Source organism: Pithys albifrons, chromosome 3, assembly GCF_047495875.1.
Source record: "Pithys albifrons albifrons isolate INPA30051 chromosome 3, PitAlb_v1, whole genome shotgun sequence".
In the NCBI taxonomy this organism is placed as follows: domain Eukaryota; kingdom Metazoa; phylum Chordata; class Aves; order Passeriformes; family Thamnophilidae; genus Pithys; species Pithys albifrons.
Window position 1 is genome coordinate 80,911,134 of NC_092460.1, and position 23,171 is coordinate 80,934,304.

General features: G+C 35.7%; 1 protein-coding gene across 1 annotated transcript in view; it reads right to left on the reverse strand.

The window, feature by feature from the left end:
* GRM8 (glutamate metabotropic receptor 8) overlaps positions 1-23,171 on the reverse strand; it is a 340,790-nt gene that overhangs the window by 24,619 nt on the left and 293,000 nt on the right. The window contains exon 9 of the mRNA XM_071550012.1: positions 20,481-21,416. Coding sequence (XP_071406113.1) covers positions 20,481-21,416 — 936 coding nt within the window. The remainder of the gene's footprint in view (positions 1-20,480; positions 21,417-23,171) is intronic.

Genomic DNA, 23,171 nt, shown 5'->3' on the forward strand with positions numbered 1-23,171 from the left:
AATTGTTCCTCCCTGTACAGAGGGAATGCAGAGATCTCCCAAAAGCAAGTGGCTTTCCTCACCATATGCGCTATTTCATCTTGGCCCAGCAGGGCAGGAAATGAATTTGAGGATTTTAACACAACACATGTTACGTAAGTGTTAGCTGCAGTGCTCCTCTTCATTTTTACTCTCAGTGGCTTATTCACATGCATTTCACAGAGAGTGGCTAAACCCAAAATTTGGAAAAGATTGTGTGTGGCAAGATCTATGGAATTCAAATTAAATTTGTTACACGAGAGTGAAATTCAGGTTAGTATTTTACATATAATCATGATATAGCTCAGTTAGCAGGGCTGTGGTTTTGTACACATGTGGCATAATTAGTCATCAGTTCCCAGAGCAGTCCAAAGTCAGCCTTGCTATTCAAAATCAGCCTTGCAACTCAAAATCAGCCTTGCAAAATGGGAAAAGTTCATGCACTTGCTGAAGAGGTGAACTCAGCAAAAAGTATTTCAGGGAGTATTATCCAAACCAGCGGACAATGGCATTGAAACGACTAGTCAGTGACAGACTGTTCTGTTTGAGAGATTCCATTCTCCACATGAGCATCACCCTATGCAACATATTTCAGCCAATTAGTGGATTCTTTAACAAGCATTGTGTCTGAGAATGTTTGCAATGCATGAACCACACATGTTGTAATCTCACTTGCCAACATATGACCTCCCCTCATTTGAGCATTTCAGATGCAGCATTTCAAGTGGTTTCTATAAATGCTGGATATTCATGTTTACTCTATTTACACCAGGTTGCATGATAGACAGCTTCCAACAAAGAACAAGGGAAGTCATCATCATCCTCCTTTTCTGTCTTCATCATATTGATTAATAATGATTGCCATTACAAGGGTACATATGCTACCCAAAGGGATGAGATGAGGAAATGGCTATAGTTTTGCTGCCAGTTGTGAAGTCAACACAACTCAAGCAATGCCTTTGGTGTGCACTGCCTTCTGAAAAAAATCAAAATGGAGCACTGGTCAGATAATGTGATGCATTTCACCTTCATATAGTGGTCCAAGCAAAATCAAATTGCATTAGCATATGCTGAAGCCATAAATTTTACCTCTGAATTTCTGAGGAAACAGTAAAATCCTTAATAATATTTTTGTGAGTGTGTAAAGAAATTTTCTTAGAACAGAGGAGATGTAAGGGAATCCATAGTTTAAAATGTTGTCTATTTGTATTTTTATTATTATCTCTGTACCACTCCATTCTTAAAAATCAAAATGTAGTTTGTAAGTTGACAAAAAGACCTTTCCTATTTTAATGACACTATTTATAAAGCAATCAAATGTTTGAAAAAGTCTTTGCTCCTAAACTTTGGACAGAATTGATTCAGAGATTTTGTTTCTATACAACAGTCTTGAGGTCTTCTTCCAAAATTAAGACTCTACTTTATATCATACCAGAGGTTCTTTATGACTTATAAACAGGTCCATGAAAAAGAAACAAAAGTACAGTTTTATTCAGACTAAATGAATGTATAAATTATATTTGTGGATATATTTATGTTTCAGGCTGATAATATTTTATGACTGATCCCACAAACCATGCTCCCTCCCCCATTACTCTGTCTACTCATATTTTCACTAGAAAACTAAAATTCAGAAAATTGGAAGTACAAAGTAAGGCTAAGCTAACTACATATGCCTACATAACTACTATGCTTAATACATGAGCCCCTTTATTTAGGGATTCTAAATTTATATATGAAGATGCTGAAATTTATTTGTACTCTTGGAAAACACCAAAGATTCTGAGGACACTGATTACTTGACTGAATGTAAAAGTTTTTATTTAAATCAATTTAAATAAAGAAATATGTATCTCACAATGTATCTCAGGAACATTCTGAATCTCAAAGTTTCAACAGAATAGTGATCCTATGCTATCATAAAACTCTTTAAACTCTCAATCATGGATCTCAGTGAACTTTAAAATCACAACTGTCTCCTTTCTTCTCACTGAAAATCTTTCAAGTTAGCAGTCATTTGAAGTTTTTATTTTCCTGTGAGTATCGCACTATGAGGGGTTTCTGACATTGCCTTTTGGGAGATGAAAAGTATCCTAATTTTTATTCTTTAAAAATCCTGTGACTCTGCATCAGTCAGGCTTTTCTGAATAAATGGATAACAAAACTGATAGTTTACCTCCATGCTCCCCATCTGACAACAAAATATCCTCCCAGTATTCTGTCAAAGCTTACTCATATTTCTGCCACCAGAATTCTTCCACTATTTTCATACATTTTTCATTTTCCTTTTTTCTCAATATGAAAAAGTCAGATAACTCACTGCTATGAACTATCAGAAGTTACAGGTTGTTAAAGGATCTGGCAATAAAAACAGGATTTTAAAGGGGCAGATGATATATATGAAAGTATGATTGACTGAAACTGCACATGGGATAAACTACCCAAAAACTTATCTCATCCTAGCAAAGTAATATAGAGTATCAGAGACATGCAAAGACATAATAATATCTTCTGGAAGTCTCATCAAATCATATGTTTTCTGATAGCCAAAAAGAGGAAAAAAATGAAATACTCTTTAATTCTTTCATGTAAAATGCATTCCATTTCCTATGAGAAAGAATTCAACAATCACAATAATGTCCTCTGTAAAAAGCAGAAGCTACAGGATTGATACTTATGGCTCGCAAAGATTGAAAAATTGACATAGCCAAAATATTTAGTAAAATTTTTGTATAATATAATAAGTGTTTATTTGCTTAAAGTTCACCATTTCTGACCACTGAAGTACTATGAGTGTAAGGACTCCAATTATTTTTTTTAAATAAATGCCAGGTCCTTACTATGTATTACCCATTTTAGCAGATATAAATCACCAGCTTCTATGCTAGAATAACATTAATTTTTATATTTTAAAATTTCCATACATTGCATGCTTAGAGACAGAGTGTTTGATAAATACTGCACTTATGAATGTGACAAGGTGACAGATAAACCATTGTCAGGAGGACACTGACATTCCTATGATTATTCTAAATGCAATTTCTATTAAGACCGTGGGTTTGGGATTCAGCATACGGACTAGAAGCCTAGGGGGCCTATGTTCACATACACTGCATGTCTGCACACTGTCAAATAAATCCCAGCTTATCTGTTTGGAAAACAAATATTACCATAAGGAAACTGCATTGTCCATCTCCCTTTGATAAGCTTGCTGTGGTCTCCTGTTCCTATATTCATTGAGCTCTATCCACCAACTCTGTACCAATACCCATGTGACCAGTAACTACTTTTTTTTTAATCTCATCTACCTTTTCTGTAGAAATATACTGCAAACTGGGTTTCCTGCAGTAATTATACATTTTTAATTTTTAGTTTTGAAGGGCTACTATGCTTACTAGAATTTAAACAGAAATATTCTACAAAGTCAGTTTAAAATTGCTCATAAATTACACTACAAAATAAGCCCTAGTTTGCTCCAAAACATTATGTAATTTTGTCAGTCATCAATGCACATAATATAGTCTACTTGTGGGCTGACCACAGATTCCTCATATGCTGAACATTCAGATCAGTCTGATGCAGTGTCAGGATGCAGTCAGTCTCTGTGAGGTCCAGAAGAAAGGCCAAGTGAGGGAGACCATCTGTCCCCATTTTACTTCCAAGGCAGTAACTAAGCAGTCTGTCCATAAGCCACACAGTACTTTTCCATCAGAACAGGCATCCTGTAGATTAGGAGCCTCCTCTAAAAGAAGAGGTACTTTTTAAACTGTTGGTGCCACAACAATTATGTCAGATTAAGAAATTCCATGAACTGCATAAAACCTAAAAGCTTCCACTAGGATGAAAAGTCATGCATTATGCATTTGAAAAGTATTTAACGCAGTGGTTTCCACTATCAGATGAAAGCATCTTGGAGCAATCACACATAATTGAGTGACACAAGCATTTGTTGTCTCCACTTAAAGAATATACTGTTGCTATGCAAGTAGAAAATGACAGCATGTTTGCAGATGCATATTCCTTTAGTGCAGAGAATACAAACTTCAAACTTCCTAGGATGAAGACATGATTCTATATGAACAAATGTTTTTCATAACCACAGCTACCTAAAGAAGAAGGATGAGGTGGTGGTGTTCTATTATTTTTTGTATGGAATGACTGACTAAATCTCTCACATAAAGCAGGGCTGCATAAAACAGATAAGGAACAAAATTTAAAACTCTGCACTTGTGAAAGTTTTTCAGGAGCTTATGAACACCAACAAAAGTGCCATATAAAGGTCAACTAATAAGAAGGAAAAACTGATGACGCAAAAACCCCCACTCAGTTCCATAGGCTTCTATTGTAAATTGTTATTTTATTTTGAGTAAAAATACCTAGTTTTCTAAATCTTTAAAAGTGTAGATATTACCAGAGTAGACTAGAAGTGTCAAATACCCTCTCTTAAAGTGTGGCCAAAGCAAGGTGCTTTAGAGGAAGGTATGAAAGAGATCTAGTTACAGAAAAACTACTGTCCTGAAATTCTTATCTTCTTAATTAATCACTAGAAATTGTATTAAAAGCCCTTGAGTAAGATATTTTATCCACATTAAAATTGTTTCTAGCACTAAAAAAATATTACTATACAATATTTTTATCATTATAATCTAGTTCCTTTTGAATATTGTTAGATTCTTGGCCTCTGACAGATATGTGTGAAGACTGATCTGTGTATCTGTGGTATTATTACTTGTTTTGGGACCTACCTCTACACGTTTATGGGTCTACAACAGATCATGGCAATGTGCATTGATACTCAAAATTTACCCTCTCACTCCTCTGCAGTCAGGTCCTGTGCATATTAGAAAAGTAAAATACTTATTCCTTGAATAGACAAAGACTCCTACCACAGCACAATCCCTACAAAGTTCACTACAACTGAGGACCCATTTTGTACATCTATATTCAGGTACATCTGGACTTTTGATCATGAAGCTGTATCTGACTGTTCAGGAATGTAGGCATGGAACTGCTTGCAAAGGTCAGGCAGAGTTGTGGGCCAATGAGTAGCTGCCTTGAGTGCCAGTAGATTTAGGGAGAACTGTGCTGAATTCTGCATGGAATTGGCAACAACAGACTATTGTCATACTTTTTAATGTCACTAACAGATTCAAGGGCAGCAATCATTTCAGTGCAGATACCCTGAGATATCCATTATCTCCTGGGAAAGGTGCTGTGCAATTTTTCTGTGTTAGTCTTCAGTTTCCATTTACAAGTAACCGTAGCTGAAGGCTCTGTTTCCCCTAGGGCTACTGTGAAATATTATATACAGCACTCCATGAAGAAAAGACACAAGATAGTGAAGTTAAATCAAGGACAGGTTTTTTCCCTCTGGTTTGGCAAATAAGCCATCACTTAGAAATTGGCTGGGATTGAACCAGATGCATTTAATCTCATCGTGCTCATAGAAAAAACAAAGTCAATTATGCTAACACTTTTTAATTAATGAATATTTTATTTATCACTGAATAATGTATTTTTATTTTAAGGCCCTTAAAGAAAAACAAATTAAATCAAATAGAGCTATGAGACACATAAGTGAAGGTGGCACCCTTTTACCTCATAAATGTCGTTAGGTATTGTTGTTTTGCCTCATAGCCATTCTTGAGAATGGAGGAACTTTGCCTCATGCTTCCCAGAACAGTAGCTTCAGAACCTTGCTACAAAGCATCCTGGAATTTCATTTTTCCATGCCTTCAAATGGGCATTTTCTATATGAATTAAAAATTGAAAGCAGAATCCCAGCTTTCTCTTTCTAATTAGCTCCTTTTTACAGTATGATTTTCAGCAGAAATGCTCAGGAGTAGTTCAAGGATAAAACCAACACAATTTTCAAAGGCAGTATTGACAAAGCCTTGGCAAATATGCCTCTCTCCATTTTATACATTCCTATCCCTGCAGGAAATGAATTCAAAAATTCTGCATACCCCTATGGTAAAGGACCCATATTATAGGGTGAGATTTCTGTAACAAAAAATTATCTCTTATACTGTGTGCCCTCGAATTATTTCAGATACAAAGAAAAGAAAAAAAAAGCACCAAAAAAAAGTAACTGTTATGTTCCAGGTCCACAGATGCACCACAAGGGACTCAGAAGAGATATATTTTTATGTGGCCTGTTGTCTGGATGTAGATATTGTGATGTCTATTCCTGCTTTGTTCAGCACTAGAGATGTAGTCTGTGTGTCTGTATATTGATGGTCTTCCTCGATTTTTAATTTTCCCCCCATTTTTAATAAAGAATATTTCTTTTCTTTACAAAGATTTCACACACTAATAATTGGGCAATATATTCGATAAATTTCAGCTGTCTAACCCAAGTGATCCACACTGTTCCATTTCAGAGTACTCTGCATCCCAGAGGACACAATATTCCTCAGAAAGGTTCTTCACTACTTTTAGGCCTTGCTATATAGAGTTTTATACTGATTTTAAAAGTCATGGTAGGACTTGCATCTGCTATGTTTGCTAATTGAGATTTGCTCTTTCCCATTAGCAGTGATGAGAGATCTGTAGTTCATCTTCAAACACCTGTTACTCTGAAAGGGGTAGCACAAACTCAGAAAACTTAGTTCCATCTATTTATGTTCCACTGAAGAATGTAGATGTACAATTGGTCACAGTGCACTGCACACAGTGACTGACCATGCTGTAGGGATACACTGAGGTCCAGACTCAGCAGGAATGTTCCCTGGTCTTTTCCAGTACTTCAAGTGGCAAAATGTGCTGTGTAGAAGTAACTCCTCTGATCAGCTTAGGAGTCATGTTCTATCTTGTTTTCAAGAAGACAAACTTATCATAAAAGTTCACTGGAACATGGTAACCTCATACAGCATAACATAATCTTTTCTTTTAGGAAAAAGGATGATCCAAAGCCATAATAAGCTTATCAGATATTACTGCCATCAGTATATCATAAGATATCATGCAAGAATTACCCACTTCCTTCAGAATTCATGGCATATTATCTCTCTATATATCTAATCAATTCTTTCTCTTCTACTGCACTCTCTTTTGAGGTTTTTCATGTTCAAAATGTTAGCCTGAATAGCCTATATGCTCAAGGAAAAACAGGAACTGATATTTTCTGCTCCTTCCCTTGCTCTCTTTGGTACAATCAAAAAGAAAATGAAGTTACTATAAGAGCTACAGAATCTACAAGTCGCAGAATGCGAAAATTAAGGATGCACAAAAGCTTCAATTATGAAAACACTACATTAACTAGAGGGTTTTTCAGTTTGAATAGATTTTATTCTGAGGAAAAATGGACATTCATTTACTATAAGAAATGTTTTGCTTCTTCTCAAAATTGTTCAGTAGTTTTAGAACAGAACTGAATATAAGTAACAAAGACAAGGAAGTCTGTCTTTTGTACATATTGAGTCAAAAGATAAACACAGCATTAAGGGGCTGGACTTTGCATGAACTGTATAAATCCAGTAGATACAAAAAAGTCAGGATTAGGAAATCAAGTGCTAGATGGCTGATTTACAACAGAATATCTTGGGCATAAGAATATACTAGACTTCTTTGCAAGAAAACCTGCTCAATTTCTTCATCTTCTCTCCAGCCTGCTCTCCAGATCTGCACCCTAAACACAACCTGTTGGTTAAAACAATTCCTCAACATTTGTTTCATATTTGTGAAATAACTACATCTATTAGACAGTTGTTTATTCATCTGAAATAAGCAGACATGATATCTGAAATAAGCAGACATGATATCTGAAACAGCAGACAAGTGTATTTTCAATGGACTACATCAGGAGGTGACTTGTGTAAGCGAAGAAACAGGACAACAAAACCCGTCTTTGAAAATTACATGTACTCTTGTTTCCTTAATGTTCTTTGACAAATCTAGGTTCTGATGCTTCTAGGAAGCAACAGAGGACTTTCTTTCCTTTTTCTCTTTTTTAACACAGATTACTCATACATTTTATTAGATTGTGAGCAAAATGCAGTCATCATACTTAAACCTCCTAAAGAAAAGATAATGTGATTCTTCAAAATAAGTGAAAGAGGCCCTATTTAATGAGGAAAAAAAAGGAGAAAGCTTAATTGTGAATATAATGAAAAAATTATTTCAACAAGCAGTCAATAAGGCACAGAGTCTGGGGCCTCTGTGAAATTTCCTTCACCCAAGTGGGTGGCTTTGTAGGAGGAAGAGAGTATTGTTTACCAGAGCTGAAAAACTAGAATAAAAAAAGGAAAAAATCACTGAGAAAAACAAGCACTCTTGTGCTCAGAAACACATCACTGCTGGCTAACCTGACAGGTTAGATCTAAGTTATTTTCTTCTACTGTGTCATTTTAAACAGCATGATAGTTCTAACTGCAGTAAAAATGGATCTCAGCATTGACTCTCAGGCATTACACGTATTGGAGAGGTGCTGATGGTTTCATTTTGCAGTCACAGGGGTCTAGTCTTCTGTCAGTAAGTGTGCACAACAACTTTAACATTAAGAGGAATATATAAGTTCATCCATGGGCAAAGAGGTCCAAAGAGCTTACGTTACCATTCAGATGACAATTAAAACCAGGCTCAATCCTTTAATCTGGCAGATAAAAAGTCTAGCATAATTTTACAAAAGATTTTATTTCAATCATGCAGAAGAGAGAAATTACTAACTAGGTTTATCATGAAACAGTGCTCTGCAAGGTATTAGCACATTCTCTAAGATGAAACTGACAGCACTTAAAAATCTCTTCATTTCAATTTAAAAAAATAAAAATCTCTTCATTTCAATTAAAAAAACCATAAAAATCTGTCAAGTAGACCTTCAGCCTAGTGTCAGTGTTTTGAAATACAAATAACTTTTTCCAGCAGAGAGGTGTGGAAACCACATTACCTTATGTCATACAGAAGAAGCATGTTCAACCATAGTTTTGACATTTCCTCGTATATTCTAATGACCTTGAGATAAAATGGATATAGTCAAAGCCTAAGATGCCTGGCTGTGATCCACCTTCTCAAAGAAAGTGCAGCTGGAGCAAAGCCAATTGACAGAGCTTTCCTCTAGCCCACAGTCTATCATGAAACCCACCCAGCTGTCATATAAAGCTACATGGGTACAAAGGGAAACACCAAAAAAAGGAAACAGTCAGTGAGATCTGCTTGTTACATCCCTGCCTGGCAGACAGGAGGAAGCATATCACATATTTCTCTTTTCTCCATCTATGCCTCCCTTGTGCTTACAAACTTATACTGTAAAGCAATGTATCACACTGCTCAAGGATGTAATGTATTTAACACTTTCCCTCTTTTGGGTTTTTAGGAAACCCGAACTGCCTGCAATGTAGTTTTATGCCATACTCCTGGTATGCAGGAGAATTTGAACATACATGGGCTGTTTATTAAAACTACACAGAAGTACAGAATAGCAACCTCAAGTTAAAGCGAAGTCAAATACAATCTGTATCTCTGATAAAAAATGAAAAATACAATGTCAAATTCCCTAGTTAATAGTCTTACATAATACATATGCACAAAATTCTAGCTTACACGGGTCCCTTTAGAAAAGCTTTTGGCAGCTTGAAACATAGATGGGATGTGGACAGAGGAAGGATTAAAGAAAGAGTTAACAACAGTTGGGGCATTAATTCTTCTTAACATCATGGGCAAAATCCCACTCACTTGATTGTGGCTTTACCTGAACTCTGCAGAAACAGGCAGGAAGGAAGGCAGGAAGGAAGGCAGGCAGGAAGGAAAACAATAAAAAACAATAACAAAAATCCAACATCAATGTCAGTGAGGAAGAGGAGGAAGAGACACAGGCATAAGTGGAAGGTCTAAGTCTTAAGGCACACAGAAAAGAGCTAGGATTTTGACTATGATACGTGTATAATATATTTGGATATAAGAAGAAAAGTGGCACTAGCTGCAATGACTGCTCTGTCTTGGACAAAGTATAAAGTAAGCTGACAGGGAAACAAGAGAGGATTTAAACAGCAAAAAAATGAAGGTGGAAAAGGACAAAGGTTATAGCTTTGGTGGTGGTTGGAAGCAAAGAAATTACAAGCCTCATTTCAAGGCAAATAGTGCAGAGGGTTTAGCACAGAAATTTCCAGCTTGGAAATCTGGAAGCCTTAATGGAGATATGTGATCTTTGTAGGCCGATAAAATTTTATGCAGTGTGATGGCTCAAAGGAATACAAGGTGATGTGTTCTGCAGGAAGCCGCTTCAGTTGGTACCATAATTTGCATTGTATGTGCAGGAATTCTTCTGAAGCACCCTTTCAGTAGATCCATTCTTAAGGAAAACGTATGGTACAAACAATTTCCTTACAGACTGTTTGAAAAGCAGTTTGGGGCTTTGGGACCAATTTCAGTATCATGCTACATTGATTTGCTTGTGTGTTTTTGATGACTAGATTAGGAGATAGATGCTCTGCCTGCTGTTAGCTCTTCTGCTATACCTCACTCAATTATGACTGCTAACTTACTAGAAAAGGCACTTGCAAAATGTAGTGTTCCTTAGCGTCATATCCAAACATCTTTTCCACAATTTCCCACTGAACACTGTCCTTTAAGTAGTTCTCTGCTTCTCTTCTAATCTCCTTCCAACCTTGTTGTTTTGTAACTGGGAAATATTTTTCAGTACCTGTTTGAATAGCATTCACAATACCTGTGAATACCTGCTGTTAATCTATTCCATCTGAGTTTAGTGGAGTAAAAAAAGGAAAATAAAGTCCTTTTCCTTTCTTCCCTTAATTGTTCAGCTATTCTTATTGCACAGTGGTAGAAAGGAGGATGTTTTCTGTATAAAACAGATTTATGCAGGTGCTGTATCATCAGTTCTAGCAATGACCCTGATACCATCACTTTAGTCCCATTCATATGTTTCACAAGGTCAAGTGAACATGACCTTGATAATCACCATGAAAACAATCATTTGACCGGTTACTAGGGCTATGTTTCTGGTTAATTGACTGATTATGAAATCACTCTCAAGTCTGGAAAGCAGTATTTTTGGAAGAGAAAAATTCAAACTCTATGTACACAGTGAAAATGCATGTCTAAAGTTAAGAAGATATTTATTAATTAATGTGCTTTTATCTGGATTACTATTAAAAATAATGTTCTGCTACAGTTAAATTCTGAGCCTCTTGGATTAGCTCAAATGGATCTCTCTATTGTCATTTAATCCCCTTCTATCAGGAAGCTGCACTGTAAACTGAAAGATACGCTAAAATCCCCAGTTTTATTTAATTATTGTATTTTTTTAGAAGTTGCTAATATATGTATTGAAATTATTGCTTTTGCTGGACCTGTTATACTAATTATTCAAGTTTCATGCAAGAAAGAGCTTACAGTTATGTGAAAGGAAATAATTGTACACACTCACAAACATGCTTATTCAGTGTTAACAATCTAATTAAATATTTATTCCCATAATAGATTTAGTTTTGCTTTTTAAGAGTAAGCATAAATTTTACTAGTCTGTGTAAAACATGACCTATCATTTTCTGATCCTTGGTATTTCTGTCTTTATGAGATATGAAATTAACAGTCACTGTCCCCTACATTTAGAAAATTTTAGTATTTTATTGTATTTATCAATTCTGTTACAAACTTCATTGGGCTTATAACTAATTAGATTTTTTGTCTGGATCTTGTATTTTGATTTGATGTCCAACTTATGTTCTTAGCTATACAAATTATGATAAATCTTTAACAGAATGGTCCCAAGAGGCTGAAACATAGATTAACCCTCTGTGCTTTCCGAAACTAACTTTAGTTGAATCACCATAGTTATGCTTCAAAATATTCTGTATCTGAAGGAAATACAGGGTAATGTGTCTTTGATTAGGTACTGATAATGTGTCAAGTTCAAGACGTGCTGTGTGATGAGCTTGTATATGCATTGCTAGTTAGGCTAAGCCTATGCATGACAATCTACCGGTCCATAGCATTTTAACCTATCTGTAAGATCAAAATATTGATAGTGTTATGAAACCTATGCAAAATTGGAATTATTCTAGAAGATAATTAAAACAAGAAGCTGAGCATCTACTCAAAGCAAAGCTAAAAGTCTTTATAGTTTGTTTCTTCTGTTTTTCATACATATGTTTGCTTGTTTTCAATAAGGTACAAGCATTTGCAAAGCTACAACAAAGGCTATTTATGTACTCCTTCCAACTTGGCAAGAGCTGATAAGTACAGGAAGTCTCATAAAACCATGTCAGAAATAGTTCCAACAGAATTTCTAGATAGTGTTTTATTTAAAGATTTTCTATTTTTCTTAACAAAAGTGTAAAAGATAATTCCAATTAATTTTCTATTACTGATAGCTTTCTTCCCCAGTAGGTGAGTTTATCGTATCATTCTTAGCTGAAAAAAATCACTCTGTCTACTTACAAACATTTTCAGTAAGTGATATATTTTCTTAAAGATATTTTCTGTACAGTTTGTGTGATCACCAGTTTTGCTTTATGCAAATTAAACCAGCCTTTACAGTGCCCCAGGAACCTAAGACCCTTTGAGGGCTGGAAGGATTTATCTTTAGAGTACACTTGTTGAAGATAATCATATTTCTGGCACTGAAGAAATCAGAGCCAAAAGATCAATATTTTTGAGAGGTGAATCTGATTTCTAGAAATACAGTAGATAAGGGATACTTTTTTTCCCAGATTATCTCTGTGAAACATTTGTGGTCTGTCACAAACTGCTTTCTGTGATTATTGATCATTCTTTTATAAAAAAAAAAAAAGATTAAGAGTTATTTAGCTATCTGTGCTTCACAAAATTGTTTCTGCTTCTTGGTTAGAATTAATTACTTATCACAGAATCCAGAAAGTAGCCAAAAAGATCTATTTAAAATTCTTTAGCACAAAATTTCATCTTCATCTATATATTACCAACTCTCTGACATTCCCCAGGATAGGATAAGAAGCTGATCACAGGAAAACTTAATTTTTCTGGCAGCTCTTTGCTGTCTTTGGGAGAAAAGCCATCATTCATGATGGGGCCAGAAGCAAACATGTCAGACAAGCAAAATGCCAGTGTTTTCCATGATGTGGCAGGTGCACATCTCTTCAATGTACACAGCTAGGTATGCCAGCTCAATGCTCATACTGGAATAGACATGCAACTGTGCAGAAAAGAAAAGGGTTTGTTGTCTTCAGGTGCACACAGGAGCATCTCACCAAGCTAAAATAAAAAAATATTTTACTAAATTTTACTAAATACTCCACCTCTTGCTTAGACAAGCTGGCATTTTCTCTCTTATTGATACCTCCAAACAAACTTATAATTAAAATCAGTGCTCAATGTACATTGTTGCAAACTAGGCGCTAGTGAGACTGCACACACTAATGTGATGTTTAAGCAAATTTTAAGTTTATTTAAAAACACAGGTATATATGACTTCAAGTGACCCCGCCCCAGGTGCAGTGGTCTGACTTTAATTGGTTGAGGCTGGAAACATGTCTTTTTAAGGTGAAAACAAAACTTGTGAGGTGGTCCTCCAGACCCACCTGAATCAGGGGCTGCAACAGTACATAGTCAAAACTCTAGTAGCCTAATTAGCTTGAAAGTAAACAGGGAAATAAAATTGCAACCTAAAGACAATAAACATATCTTAAAACAATAACATTGATTCTTTAAAATTATATATGCATTATCTTTGTGCAAAGTCCCTCATTCAGCAAGAACACCTGCTGCTAACAGGGACTAGAATTTTTTAAAAATTAGTATTTTCTGAGGAAGTCAACACTGAAATCTGGTCAGAAATGTTTTCATGAATGTTTTTTTAATGAAAACCTGGTGTTACAGTTAACAGTTCAGACATTTTTCGGTTTAAGAAAGAGGAAATAGTTTAAAACTTGTGGAAACAATGCTCTTTAAATATCAGAAGTGCTCTGCCTCCAAAGTTCAATTTAAACTCAAAAAGATACAAAAGGTTGAAGCTGGGGAAAAAAGCCTTCTAAATGCCTACAATATTTTAAATAACCCAATCCATTATTTTTGTCTCATTTATTAGCTAAGAAACATTTTAGCAATTTTCACTTGTGATTCTAATTACATTCTTTTCCTAATAAATTTTGGAATGGGTTCCCACAAAGCAACTTTCAAAAGAAAAGAGGATCTCTGTACTGAACCACTTTCTCATTAGAGTACTTTTCACAGTTTACAGTGCCACAAAGGTTAAGTATGACTACTCCTTTATACTCTCACACCAGCTGACGGAAGGCTGGGGAAGGAAGAACAGATTTGTGGTGCTGCCTCAACCAATTGTTCAGCCAATGGGTGGAGCAGCAATGGCCATGACTTGCACTGCACTGAGTATCTTTACTGGCTGGAGAGAAGCAAGCTGCCTCATGGATAAGCAAGGTACAGGGAATTTCCCTCTCAGACAGAAAGGGAGCAGAGGAAGATTGGGCAATAAATTGCATTTCAGTCATACTCTTTCTCCAGTCTTTTTTAACACTCTGCTACTACAGCAGAACAACAAAGTTCTAATTTGTGCTAAGAATTAGGTCAAAAAGCTGAGGAAATTATCAAAAATAGAAAGAATTTAGCTTATGAAATATTTACATTTGGAAAAACACGAAATGAGAAAATACTAAGAAAATCTTTCTTAACGTGCAATTTCCAGTGAGAGGGAGGGATATTTGTATCAGAAAATCTGGTGGATTTTAACTAAATTTCTGTTTCAAAACATAACATTGCAGAACCATTTGGGATGGAAAAGACCTTCTAAGATCATCAAGTGCAATCATTGACCTAACACTTCCAAGTTCACCACTTATCCACATCCCTAAATGACACATCTATACATCTTTTATTTACCTCCAGGGATGATGATTCAACCACTTCCCTGGGCAGCCTGTTCCAATGCTTGACTACCCTTTGGTGAAGAAATTTTTTTCTAATATCTAATTTAAACCTTCAGTGGCACAACCTGAGGCCAATTCCCTCTGTCCTATCACCTGCTACCTGTGAGAAGAACTAACATTCCCCTCACTACAATTGCCTTTCAGAAAGCTGTAGAAAGCAATAAGGTCTACCCTGAGACTCCTTTTCTCCAGGCTGAGCAAGCCCAGTTTCCTGATAGTTTTGTTATAATCTTTCAGGTCCTTCTATTTTCTAAAGATTTCTAAAAAAAACTTTAAGAGCACAGAAATTGAGTTTTGAACAATGATAAAGTGCTGAATGTGCTGAATGCTTCAGCAGTTTTCTAACTTTTGCTCCTGTAATAAGGAAAAATAGAAACTGTTCCAAATATCCCTCAGATTAATCCTATGCTATGCACAGTGTTGGCAGTAAAGATTCTGGTTTAATCAAGCCAAATATTATTCATAAAACAGAAAAAATACTAAAACACTAAGTTGCCTTTCTGAACTACTTCCTATGATATGTATTGCATGGACTACCTGCAGAGATAGATATGATGAGGATTAGAAGAGAATGCTTTGAGGTGAAAAACAAGCTCAGTGCTGTCTGATTCATTAACACAGCCTGAGGAATCGTTAAAATGCTTCGTTTTCTTAAAGTCACAGGAATACATTTAGCCAAGAATTCATAATATAAACACACACAAAAAAAGATGATTTGTATAAATTTTATAGAAATGTGGGGGAAGTGAAGGGTCACTACTGGAATTACCATTAGTATTTGTTTTCTTTAAGCTAATGAATGTATCTTACTAGGTGGATGGAACTACCTCTCCCTCCCACTGAGAAAAGAATTTCTTTCTGTTGATAACTACAGCAGTAATTTACAAGTCAAATATTAATATTGAAATACTTTTAGTATTGTTTCTAGCTTTACTTAATGTTACTAAAAAACAGGTGGATCCTAGCATAAGATCCACTGAGCAATAAATCCACCATGAAAACAGCTGGAACAGTAAGATCATAAGAATAATAATTTATGGGAAGGTTTCTACTATACATTACATTTGGTTTTGTCTATACTGCAGTTATGAAAAGAGAGACTTTTCACAATTCAGACTTGTCAGAATAATTGGAAATACACTGTTAGATTTGCAACTGCTTCTGGTTGGAGGAGAAGGAAGAAATCATTCAGTGTTTTTTATGATCTTTCCTTAGCAGAAAGTGCAACCTCTCTTCTTTCACTGTATGGGAAACAAGTATTCATCTTGTTCAAAATAGAGTATTTCCAGGTTAATATAATAAATGATGGCTTCATTATCTGTGAATAAACATGATTTATCCACCTATCAAAAATGCTAAAAGGAAGAAAATTTACAAAGTTCAGTTTATCAAACACAGTTACACCTTAGACAACCATCTATCCTCTGATGATTTTTGTGCAGACTGCTATTTTAACAGAATTTTACCCAGAGATTTATCAAACATCTGTTTTAATCACTCAGCTAAACTCAGTATTTCTGTCTGTGGCATTCCAGCCATCATGACATTTCAGACATCCCTATGCCAGATGATCCCACTACTCCCAGTGTTTGGCCATTTACATGTGAATGACATAACTGAAGGCTATATTTACAGAATGCTTTCTCACAGAATTACTCTCCTTTGCCTCTAAAGCACCTTACTGACATTTATATAAACGTTAGAAAACGGGTGGTTAATGTCTTAGGAGTTCATTTTTCATTCAATTTAAGGACACAGTGGAATAATTTAACTATTTGTAATGGGTCCCTTTCATAAAGCGGCAGCTGTCAAAACAGGCATGAACATAAATGGACAAAATCATGAATTAGGCAAAAAACCCAAAATCACACAGGACTTAAAATCAATGCTCTTATTTTCTCTGCAGAGTATCTGTAAAAATTACAATTGGTAAAAGCTGTGTTATAAAGCACAAAGGGTTTATATTCTGCCGCTTGAGATTAAGGAAAAGTCAGTAAATATGGCGATCCATAAAAGCCACCAAAGCCTGCATAACACAAGGTTATTTTGGATTGGCATTTTAACCTTTTGTTAATCATCCATAGATACATATTATTTTTAATTTCTTGAGTATGATACAGTTGTTTCCTCAACTTCATATTAGTTTTAAACTTACAGTAAACTGAGATAATATAAATAAATAGAAATAGCATCAGTTATAAAGTACTGTTAAAAATGTTATGTATGTCAAGAATATAATTCAACATATTTCCACTGCACCTTGTCAAGTTAAAGTAACTTTTACTATGTTTTTGTCTTACAGATATGTCACAGTATGCAGATTCAGGCATTTAACTCAGCTGCATTTGCCAGCTAAAGACCCAAAGATCCTCATTAGAAGAATGGGAAGACAGGTGTTTCCCATTCTGTGCTTCACAGCAAAAAAAAAAAAAAACATATCAAGATTTCTGGTCTGTTTGCAGATAAGTACTTATGCTTATTTAAATGACCTTCATCATGTGAATTTGAAGTTTGATGCACACAAACAATTTATGGACTTGTGTTGAGTCTACAGGCTCGTGTTCCTCTAGATTCAATTAAGAATCTCTTAGCAAATTTTTACTTTTGGGAATTGATTCCAAGGACACCAACTGTAAAAGTAGCTTTTCCAAGGTGATCTCTGAGTTTTGGGTCTAGGTACTTGTTTTCAGCATTAATGGTCTATTTTTTTTTTGTTTGTTTGTTTATCAGTGGAAAGATACTGAACAGCAAAATAAAAAGCTTCTCAGTAGGCTTGCTATTTAATCTGTATTCATTGAAGAGTTAGTTAAGTACAACCTCTCTTTCAAAAATACTTAATGACTATTGTTGTAAGCACTGCTAATGCCTAGGAAAACATTTTGGAAAAGTTTTAACTACTTATTATTCAAACCAAAGTGTGTTTAAGGTTAGTGGTTTGTAATGAATGTCTTGTCAAATTTTACTACTGTCAACATTTCAAAAAAGGAAACATTGTTTTAAAATATTACTTTAAGATTCCCAGTTTTTATTGCTCTATTTTCTATGAGTAAATCTAAAAAAAAAAAAATTAATTCAGGATTCTTAAATAAGTGCAATGTGAGTAAGCACCTGTGAGAGAGCGAAAGAAATTCACTGGTGCAAAACAACTCCACATGTGGGAGAGAGGGCAGATGGGGTTCTGCCAAGGTGGAATAGTGCTCTGCTCCCCCATAATCCTGCCTCCTTGAGAGCCACTGGTGCCGCTGTCAGTCACTGGCAAACCAGGAGCACTGCCCCACACCACACCTGATGGAACCCCTGGATTTTGGATTTTGCTAAATTGTATGGGTTAGCATGTACTAAGTCAATGCTTTGTGAAATGTTTTATTTGGGTTGAATGTTGACCTTTAAATTTTGGCCAGGTTCCCTTTCTTCCTGAAGTTTATCAGTAAAAGTGGGGTTTTTTTCACCTCTGGAGAAACATGTTTAGTATCTTCTCTGGTGTGCTCTCTCTCAAGGTATATAAAGAAGTAAATGCCCTTTTAATAAGCCAATCCGGTGGATTTTTGGAGCCTTGTATATTTTTAAATCAATGAACATGAGCCTGGGGTCTTCCAGCGCCAGCAGAAGTCTGTCTATCTCTTTTATTTGTTTTATCCTCCAAAAAGATAATACCAAAATCCAAATAAAATATACCAGAATACATTAGCTTGTTCTTAAAATGCTTCTTATGATGTTATGCATTAACCAAGATACTTTGATTTTATTCAGACACTGCATATGTATGCACTGAGATACTGCATTTTTGTCCTATTCAGAGGAGCATTTAAGCTTATGGAATATGTAAACTATTATGATGATGTCTGTAAGACTGTCTGTGAAAGCATGTTTCTATTTGCAGCAAAAAGTAGAAGCACTGTGAAAAGAATTATTTGAATTACATAGCTACTGTATTTCAATTTTTCCCTCCTAAAAGTCATTATCTGAAGAAAAACAAGTCAGTAAATAAAAGGTAACTCACAAGTGAAATTTAGTGTTAGAAGCTGTGTGATTTATCATCATTTATGTGTTCAGTCTTGAGTTTCATAAAGGAAATTCAAAAGAGATATTAATTAATCTTGCCTTTAGAGGTCAAAACTAAATTGCCCTTCACTACAAGCCAAGGTGAACCAATGGAGTAATTGAAAAGCCACTGCATAGTTGCCAGCAAAGAGATATTTTCTATTTCAAGACCCAATTTTTCTGGTTCAGGTACTTGCCATAAAACTGACTAGACCAAGTTAAAAGCACCACACATTTACACAAGAAAGCATTTTTCTGATTTAAGCCTACCCAAAACAATCAGAATTTAAAAAGAATTTACCTAAACATGTTTTCCTATGTCAACTGGGATCTTTTTACTCACTCTGTCTGTGATAAGCCATTACTTTGGTACTCACTTCCCCTGACCTAATCGAAAGAGACATGAAAATAAGCCTGATCCAATTCAGTAGGCCTGCTTACTCCAATTTTTAGTGAGAAAAACGTTCTATTCTGCCAGACTTTATCCCCCGTACAATTCCTCTGTTTGGATTAGCAAGTGTTTTATCAAGGTATACAGACCTGTTCTTTAATTCTGCAGGCAAGGCTGCCCTCTAAACCAGAGACATGTCAGACTTTTGCGCAATTGTAAATGAACACATACTGACTTTTCCAGTTAAATTAAAATTTGTGTTTGAATACTTTACAAAAAACACCTGCTAGAAGGAAAAAACAAGAGTTTACATAAAAGACTGATTAATTTCTTATTTTTAAGATTTTCAATATTTGAAATATTTGCAGTTTTGAAGATTGATGCTAGTATTATTGCCCTTTCCCACCTGTCATTTTGGCCACTATCAGGTGGATGAAAACTTACACAGTCAACATTTACCACTGCCTTCCCATTAGAGCTGAGAGGAGAGTTAAATGTCTGACGTGTTTTGTACTGCTAACCATCCAAGTATGAATCATTTCATTTCTTATTAAATTATCAGGAAAATGTTTTCTTTATGCACTGGTAGTGAATTACGCTCTGTATAACTTTAGCTGTACTTCACTCACTATTCATTCCTTCTATTCTGTTTTCTTTTCTTTTTTTTCCCCTTTTTTTAAAAAAAAAAGATCTATGAGTCAACCAGAAAGAAGAGTAATTATTTTCATTCTGTTCCAGCATATTTCTTCATTATTTTTGACAAATATAAGTTGATCTTCTTAGACTTTTCAAATGCAACTTTTTCTATAAGATCTGGATGATAGCAAAGATTGATAATGCTCCATGTAATAGGCCAGAGCATCACTGAAGGGCAATAGCAAGAATTAGAAGAAACAGTCATTTAAGGATATATTGAGGAAATGTCAACATTTTTATACCAGCCACATCACAATCACATTCAGTTTCTTGTTTTAATATATAGGAAACATACCTTTAGAAAAATATACTTTATTATCTTTGAATTTTGACAGTTTGTCTGCAATTATCATTTAAAATTACTAATTTGTAGGAGTGAAAATGTTGTAGTGCTGTAATTATTGAGAGATGAAAAAAGAAAAAGAATAGTGTTTTGATGTAAACAAAGCATCACTTACCTTCTCTGCTGATTGGGCCGTACCAAAAAAGATTGGAATAAAAGCTAACCAAATGATGCAGGTTGTGTACATAGTAAATCCAATGGGTTTTGCTTCATTGAAGGTCTCTGGAACCCCTCTTGTTTTAATAGCATAAACAGTGCATGTGACCATCAAGAGAATACTGTATCCAAGGGAACAAATGAGAGAAAGATCTGAAATGTCACATTTGAGAACTCCTCTGGCATTTTCTGGCTCAAGTGTCCTCTGCTCTCCATAGTCTACAATGGTATGCGGTGGATCGATAGCAAACCAGATGAAGACTCCAATAAGCTGCAAGGATATGAGGCTGAAAGTGATCACCAGCTGGGAAGCTGGACTAATAAATTTGGGAGCTGTGACAGATTTTTTGCCTTGTTCAAATATTCTGTGAATCCTATTTGTTTTTGTAAGCAAGGCAGCATAGCTGAAACACATGCCAAGTCCTAAAAAGATCCTGCGAAATGAGCAGACCACTGTATCTGGAGTTGCAATCATTAAAAAAGTAATGGAGTAACAGAGAAAAATCCCAGTCAGGAGCACATAACTGAGCTCCCGCCCAGAGGCTCTGACGATTGGTGTGTCATTGTACCGGACAAATGTCACAATCACAAAGGTGGTGGCAATTATACCAAGAATAGCTATAAAGACGGGCACGATGGCCCAAGGAGAATGCCACTCCAGTTTGATTACAGGGATAAGCTGGCAATCTGTACGGTTGGCATTTGGTCTCTTATTAATGGGACACAGTTCACAGTTGAATTCATCCACCTGGTAATGGTACCCCTCACAGCGTTCGCAGTGCCAGCAGCAGGGCACTCCTTTCACAGTTTTCTTTCTTTCCCCAGCTTTACAGGGCAGACTGCAGACAGATGCTGGATGAGTGCGTTCTCTGTTAGCCCACTGCATGTCTTCTACCTGTGGGTATAAAAAATTAATGAGACTTCTATTTTCCTTCATTTATTATATCCTAATCCTGGCCACAGGTTTGTCATAAATCACTACATGCTGACAACACAAATACAGTTTACCATAATAAGAAAGCTGTTTCTTTCCCTTGCATTGGCTTTATAAGTGTTAAATGATTGTGTCCAATAAATCATTCATGCCACAAGTTTGATGAGTGTCATTAGTTTCTATTTACCTATTTACTGCTGACAAAATTGACACCTGTAAGGATATTTATTGACTCCAGGCTAGTTTAAAAGCAAAAAGCCCTGTACACAATGCTTTAAAAGTTAATCGTGTGCAAATGTAAACAACAGTAGTTCTCAAACATTTAATTACAAAATAAGGCTATGTGAGCTTCAGAGAAATTTCTGGTGAGTCAAGAAATAGATTAAAATCTCCTTGTATCAGCTTTGGCAGATAAAAGAGTGCCAGAAAAAAAGATCTGTGACACCACCTCTTACACAAACATGGATAATTTATGCTTTTCCATCTTCTAAGTCTTTAAATGCTCAAGTGTTTTGTGTGTAGAAGGCTAAAATGAGTATATACTATTTTCTGATTAATAGGGGAAAACAGATGTCATGACTACTACATTAGTTCTCCTGATATAAAAATTCCGGGGATCCAATTGTAGCCAGAACAATGCAATCTGGTTTTAGAAATCCCAGCCTCCTCTCCTGCAGTACATTAATAAAATATACTTTTTTCATCCACTTATCTATTCTTCCTTCATGTCCTACAAACATGAAAGTCATGGATTCAAAGCATTTCCTACTTCAAATTATCACTCAGTTTGATTCCAGCTGTCCTTAGCCACCCTTAGTAAAACTGTTCTGCCGAGGTCACACTGAGTTAACCAGAGCAGTGCATGGAGCAAAGAGCCGCTTGTAGGCAGCGGAATCATTCTGTGCTGCTTCCAGGCCCCACCTTTCATTCCTTTTTTTAGGTGATGAGCTCTCAAGGACCAAGGACTTTCCTTGTTCTTGTCCAGTAAGTACTTAGCACTTTTGTTTCATTTGGAGGCTTTATTTATAAGTGAAACAGCAGTAACAAAACTTCAGTCAGGAAGGTTTTCAGTTTCTTCTGGAGGAGGACAGAATGAGGACAGCTTATCAAAAGGGATAATTTTAGCCTTTAAAGTTTATTTTTTCAGGCATTTTTAACAGATTTGAGAGGAAATCACAATGTAGCATTGCTGGCCTTATTTGTCTTCCTCAGAGAGCCAGAGCACCAGTTACAGCACTGGGCAGGGTGAATGAAGCTGCAATGAGCAGGCAGGCTTTTTCTCCTCTGTGCACCTTCAGTGTAGGACCTCGTTGTTATTTTCCACTAGAAGGAGTAAAAAGGGGACCACACAGCAACAAGGAGGCAAGAAATGCTCATGCAACCAGCTCTTTGAACCCTTGGGGTCACTCAGGGACTTCAACAGCAGTGGATCAGTCCTGCATCCACAGAATTTAACCAGATTTTATAGCAAGGACTGTGATAACTACACAAGATACATCATCTGTTGACTATGGAAAAGGAAGTCATTAATTAGCTTCCTAAAACCCACAAGATTAACCCACTTTTGCAAGAAACAGTTTTGACAGAACTCCAGCAGAGCACTTGACATGCTAAGAAAATATTCACTTCTGTTACAATCTCTAGGTTTTAATCACTGAAATTCTCGAAGTCCACATAATCCCTATTGTTTCATCTACTAGTTATGAGAGAAAACAT